At 54.7% G+C, this 6,298-nt stretch overlaps 1 protein-coding gene across 1 annotated transcript in view; it reads left to right on the top strand.

Annotated features, from left to right (window-relative positions):
• Positions 1-5,935, top strand: part of TLE3 (TLE family member 3, transcriptional corepressor) — a 25,510-nt gene extending 19,575 nt beyond the window's left edge. Inside the window, 7 exon segments of the mRNA XM_031059682.1 lie at positions 23-99; positions 251-500; positions 1,246-1,493; positions 2,392-2,539; positions 3,133-3,283; positions 4,226-4,302; positions 4,574-5,935. Coding sequence (XP_030915542.1) covers positions 23-99; positions 251-500; positions 1,246-1,493; positions 2,392-2,539; positions 3,133-3,283; positions 4,226-4,302; positions 4,574-4,681 — 1,059 coding nt within the window. The 3' untranslated portion in view covers positions 4,682-5,935.
• The last annotated feature ends 363 nt before the right edge of the window (positions 5,936-6,298 follow it).

Here is a 6,298-nt window from a genome sequence, read left to right as displayed (position 1 = left end):
GTGTCCGTGCATCTCTTGGCAGGTCGGGTTTGACCCTCACCCACCCATGCGAGCCCCGGGCCTGCCCTCCAGCCTGGCGTCCATCCCTGGAGGGAAACCGTAAGTCCCGCTTGGATTTTTGTGGGATCAGAGGGGATGAGTGGCCAGGAGGGAGACAAGGGAAGCCTTCACCCAGGGCTGGCACTGTGAACGCGGTGTGACAGCCCCACGAGCTCTGTCCCTGGAGCTGAGCCCTTTCCCACCCCGGCAGGGCGTACTCGTTCCACGTGAGCGCGGACGGGCAGATGCAGCCGGTGCCGTTCCCGCACGACGCGCTGGCGGGGCCGGGCATCCCGCGGCACGCGCGGCAGATCAACACGCTGAGCCACGGCGAGGTGGTGTGCGCCGTCACCATCAGTAACCCCACCCGCCACGTCTACACCGGCGGCAAGGGCTGCGTCAAGATCTGGGACATCAGCCAGCCCGGCAGCAAGAGCCCCATCTCACAGCTGGACTGCCTGGTGAGGGCTGGAGCCCCCGTGCTGGGGCTGCTGCTGTCCCCAGGGCTGTGTCCCCTGCCCCCACCCACCTCTGATGCTGTTAATCATCTGGCTGTGTCCCCTGCCCTCACCCACCTCTGATGTTGTTAATCAGCTTTGCCCCGTTGACATCAACATCTCTTCCCACATTGCTATCTATGTGTCTTCTTACCCCCTCTGTCCTCCCTGTTCCCCTGTTCCTCTTCCCCCCTTTACATCCTGTTGCTCTTCCCCATTACCAACTCTTTATCTTCTGTTACTGTCTTATTCCTCTTCCTCTTCTCTCTTTTCCCCTTTAAATTTCCCTGTTCCTCTTCTCCCCATCAACGTCCCTTTTCCTCTTTCCCCATCAACGTCCCTTTTCCTCTTTCCCCATCAACGTCCCTTTTCCTCTTTCCCCATCAACGTCCATTTTTCTCTTTCCCCATCAAACGTCCCTTTTTCTCTTTCCCCATCAACGTCCCTTTTATTCTTCTCCCCCATCAACGTCCCTTTTTCCCCATCAAACATCCCTTTTTCTCTTTCCCCCTCAACATCCCTTTTAGTCTTTCCCCCGTCAATGTCCCTTTTGCTTTTCTCCCCAGCAACGTCCCTGTTCCTCTTTTCCCACGCCCTTGCACTCTCTTTCCACTTCCCTCTCCACGTCCCTTTTCCTCTCCACCCCCTTTCCCTTCCATCACCGCTTCCCCATCCCCAGGCTGTCCCTGACGGTCCCTTGTGTCCCCAGAACAGGGATAACTACATCCGCTCCTGCAAGCTGCTGCCGGACGGCCGCACGCTGATCGTGGGGGGCGAGGCCAGCACGCTGACCATCTGGGACCTGGCGTCGCCCACGCCACGCATCAAGGCCGAGCTGACGTCCTCGGCGCCCGCCTGCTACGCGCTGGCCATCAGCCCCGACGCCAAGGTGTGCTTCTCGTGCTGCAGCGACGGCAACATCGCCGTCTGGGACCTGCACAACCAGACCCTCGTCAGGTGAGCCCCCGCCGGGTCCTGCTGCTCGGGGCTCCTGGGCTGGGAAGGACCTTAAAGGTCATTTTTATCCCATCACGATCCTTTTTGTCTTCTGTCGCTGTTCCCTTTCCTCTTCCCCCACAACGTCCCTTTTCCTCTTCCCCCACAACATCCCTTTTCTTCTCCTTTTGACAGTGTTCCTGTTCCTCCACAACATCCCTTTTCCCCCACAACATCCTTTTTCTTCTCTTTTTGTCAGTTTTCCTTTACCCCTTCCCCCACAACGTCCCTTTTCCTCTTTCTTTTGTCAGTTTTCTTTTGTCAACGTCCCTTTTCCTCTTCCTTCCATCAACGTCTCTTTTCCTCTTCTTTTTGTCAACGTCCCTTTTCCTTTTGTCAGTGTCCCACTTCCTCTTCTTTTGTCAACATCCCTTTTCCTCTTCCTTCCATCAATGTCTCTTTTCCTCTTTCACCACCCCATTGCCGTCTCTTTCCTCTTCCCGTCCATCATGGTCCCCTTTCCTCTTCTGTCCATCATGGTCCCCTTTCCTTTTTGTCCCATCCATGTCCCTTTCCTCTTTTCCTTGGGCAAAACACCTTCCACTCTCCCAGGTTGCTCCAAGCCCTGTCCAACTTGGCCTTAAAATTCCAGGGATGGGAAGTCCCCCACCTCCAGTTCTTGGGGCTGGAGCCAGGAACACCCTCTGGTGATGCTGCACCATCTCCTGGTGCTCGTTCCTAAACCAGCCCAGTCCTTGGCCAGGCTGGTGCTCCTCAGCCCAGGATGTTCCTGGGTGGATTTCCAGGAATATTTGGTGTTGACGAGCCGCACAAACATTATCCAACCACCTTAAATACGGCTCCGTGCCTTTTCTAGCACTCCCCTTGCAGAATTCCATGATTTTTTTCTGCTCCCAAGGCAATTCCAAGGGCACACGGACGGGGCCAGCTGCATAGACATCTCCCACGACGGTACGAAGCTGTGGACGGGGGGCCTGGACAACACGGTGCGCTCCTGGGACCTGCGGGAGGGGCGGCAGCTGCAGCAGCACGACTTCACCTCCCAGGTGGGCAGGGCAGCGGGGCACAGGGGCAGGGATCCATCCCCACGGGAAACAGGGCGTCCTGGGAGGCCCCTGCCTCCTGGGGAGGGGCTTTTCCTGCTGGGCAAATGGCCCTGGCAGCTCCGAGCGTGGCTGTTCCCGCTGGTTTCGGGGTGGCCCGGGAATGCTGGGGCTCCCTGGATCTTGTGCCAGCTCCTCTTTTCCATCCTTGCAGGATGAGGCTGCTGTTGAGGTAGCAGCTGTTTTCATGGCATGCCTGTGGATGTCGCAGGGTTCTCTGGGTGCCCTTGGGTGGGGTGAGAGCAGGGATCAGGGTCCTGCCTCCTCCCAGGAGAGCCTGATCCAGAGGAGCAGAGCCGGGACCTTGTGTCCCATTGGCAAGGACAGCAGTGTCCATGGGGATGGAGCCATCCCAGCCCAGGGATCTGCCTCTCCCCACCTGCTCCATCCATCTGGGGCTGGCCAGCAGCTCCAGCAGTGCCACAGATCCCAGAATGGTTGGGTTGGGAGAGGCACCTTGAGGATCCCTCATCCCACCCTTCCATGGGGGGCTGGGAATTCCCGCTGATCTCCCCATATCCCACTCCTATCCACAGATCTTCTCCCTGGGATACTGCCCGACGGGCGAGTGGCTGGCAGTGGGCATGGAGAGCAGCAACGTGGAGGTGCTGCACCACACCAAGCCCGACAAGTACCAGCTGCACCTGCACGAGAGCTGCGTGCTCTCCCTCAAATTCGCCTACTGCGGTGAGCAGCAGGGCAGGGAGGGGCACCCTGCAGTCCTGGAGTGGGCTGGGTTGGGAGAGATGGGCACCCTGCAGTCCTGGAATGGGCTGGGTTGGGAGAGATGGGCACCCTGGAATCCTGGAATGGGCTGGGTTGGGAGAGATGGGCACCCTGGAATCCTGGAATGGGCTGGGTTGGGAGAGATGGGCATCCTGGAATCCTGGAATGGGCTGGGTTGGGTTGGGAGAGACCTTAAAGCTCATCCCTGGGGCACCTTCCACCTGACCCCGCCCCGGCACATCCTCATGGGTGGGGATCGTGGAATCATGGAATGTTTGGGGCTGGGAGGAACCTTAAATTGGGACACCTCCCTCTGTCCCAGGGTGCTCCAAGCCCCATCCAGCCTGGCCATGGACACTTCCAGGGATGGGAAACGGGGATGGCCATGAACTGCAGGAGGGGACTACGCTCCATGCAGCAAGGGGGGCTGAGCACGGATGTTTCCAGCAGGATCCGTCTCATGGATGCTGCACTTGGGGTTTATCCCCATAACCCCATCCTGGTTTTGGCAGGGTTTATTCCCTGGGTTATTCCCATAAACCCATCCTGGGTGTGATGGTGGTTATTCCCATAAACCCATCCTGGTTTTGGCAGGGTCTATTCCCATAAACTCATCCTGGTTTTGGCAGGGTTTATTCCCATAAGCCCATCGTGATTTTAGCAGGGTTTATTCCCATAAACCCATCCTGATTTTGGCTGCAAACGGCCACAGAGCACCACTGGAGGTGGGAAGCAGCACTTGGATTGTCCCAGCAGAGTAGGGCTGGGCAGGACTCCCCAGGGAACCTCCAGGTTTTCCCATTTCTCCCAAGTCTCTGGGCTCAGACAGACTGTGGGGACAGGGAAGGGTTGGGGAGATGGCACCGGCAGGGTTCAGCTGCTGATCCCAAATTCCCAATGCAGGGAAGTGGTTTGTGAGCACTGGGAAGGACAACCTGCTCAACGCCTGGAGGACGCCCTACGGAGCCAGCATCTTCCAGGTGGGAGAGCTTGGGAAGGGCATGGGGTGGGTGCTGCTCCCAGATTCCCATTCCCAGTTACCCTGGAGAGAGGGGAGATCCTTTGGGATGGCTGCACTGGTGTCAGGGTGCGGGATGTGGTGCTGACCCCAGCGTGGATGCTCCTGGGAGCCTGGAGCATCCATCCCATCCTGCTGGGTTCTGTCTCTGTCCCATCCTGCTGGGCTCTCTCTCCCACCCTGCTGAGTTCTCTCCCATCCTGATGGGTTCTTTCCCCTCCTGCTTTTCCCAGTCCAAGGAATCCTCGTCCGTGCTGAGCTGTGACATCTCAGCGGATGACAAGTACATCGTCACGGGCTCTGGGGACAAGAAGGCCACGGTCTACGAGGTCATCTACTGATCCTGGGATATGCAGCCCTCGGGAACGCTCCGGGAATGCCCAGGGGAGGCCCCGGGCTGGCCCAGCTCCGCCCGGCACCTGCCACACTCGGATTTATTTGGAGATCTGCAACTCTGGCACACATGGAAGCCCTAAACGGATTTTTATTTGGTTTTAAGGTTTTGCCGTTCCTTTTGATTTTTTTTTTTTTTTTTATTTTTTTTTTGTTTTTCCGGTTCTTTCCTTCTGGCTTTGGTGGCCCTATAAAAGGACTCCTTTTTTTATTGGGACTTTTTTTTTGTGCATCCTGCATAAGACTTGTGAAAAATGTAAATACTGGACTAGGAAATAGCGTGGGAAGGGGGGACCCTCCCAGTACACTTAGTTGTGTATTTTTGTCTGCTGTAATTGTATTCCACTGATGGTTTTGGTGGTGGCAATTTTATTCTGGGGTTTTTTTTTTTTGGTTGGCTTTTTTTTTGTTGTTTTTTGTTTTTATTTTTTGGGGGTTTTTCCCCCTTTTCCTTCCCCCCTCCGGAAGTGTCCGTGGGGACTTTGCCATCCAGGCTGAGCAGAGATGTCCACTGGTGAAAAGTTGTTCCTCCTGTCGTGCGTCGTGTGTTAGTGATGGTGGGGAATCGCTCGGATCCTCAGCTACTGACGGGACATCAACACAATCACCTTGGGGTTTGTTTTTTATAGATGGATTTATGCATTTATCCTTTTTTTTTTTTTTTTTTCTGTGCTTGGATGTTTGAAGAAAAGGGGAAGCCCACGCAAGCCCTTCTTGGTCTTCGGACAGAAGCAAATGAGGAGTGATTTCAAAGAAAGCTTAGAAAATTCAGCTCAGGGAGCCACGAAAGATAATAGCAAACTTATGTGTTTTGTATTCAAATGAAAGTAAAGAATTAGAATTGATAACCTTGGAAAAAAAAAAAAGACAAAAAAAAAAATACAGTTTTTTTTAAAAGCGAAAAGTTTACTAACAAGTAGGGTTTGTGTGTGGTGGGGGGCTGTTTGTGGTCCTTGTGGGCTTTATGGTCTTGTGTCTTCTGGTTTTATGGAGCAACTCCCTCCCCCCACAGGCCTTTTGTACTAAAGGGTTCCAAAAAGGACAAAAAAAAAAAAAAAGACAAAAAAAAACAAACGAAGACCTAACGGGAAAATAAAAGTATTTGTGTAGCAGAAGTGCTCACCTGTATCGTAGCACACGGCAGAGGATTTTTATACCACATTTTTATGGATTATTTTTGGCGAGTTGGATCTGGTCCAAAAGGTAAAAAAAAACAAATGTTTTTTTGTTGAGGGGAGATCGGTTTGGAGAGGGGGGAGAGGAGGATGGAGAGGTGGGGCCTGGAATTGCAGCCCCCCGAGGAGCCTCCATCCCATCCCATCCCTCCCAGGGCGGGCAGAGGAGCTGGGAAGGAGCAGAGCTCTCCTGCTGTTCCTCTCTGGTGTTCCCATCGGCATGAGAGGGTTCTGAGCTGGACTGGGGGAATGTTCCAGGCCGGGGCTGGCTCCGTGGGAGGCTGGGATCAGTTTGGGGCTCTGATGATCCAAGGAAGGAAAAGTTCTCTAAAGCTGCTTTTAGGGAAAGGCATTTTAGGGTGGTTTGGCTCAGATTAACAACTGCCCCTG

This window comes from Geospiza fortis, unplaced genomic scaffold (genome assembly GCF_000277835.1).
Source record: "Geospiza fortis unplaced genomic scaffold, GeoFor_1.0 scaffold2, whole genome shotgun sequence".
Taxonomy (NCBI): Eukaryota; Metazoa; Chordata; class Aves; order Passeriformes; family Thraupidae; genus Geospiza; species Geospiza fortis.
This window is presented reverse-complemented; position numbering and strand designations above follow the sequence as displayed.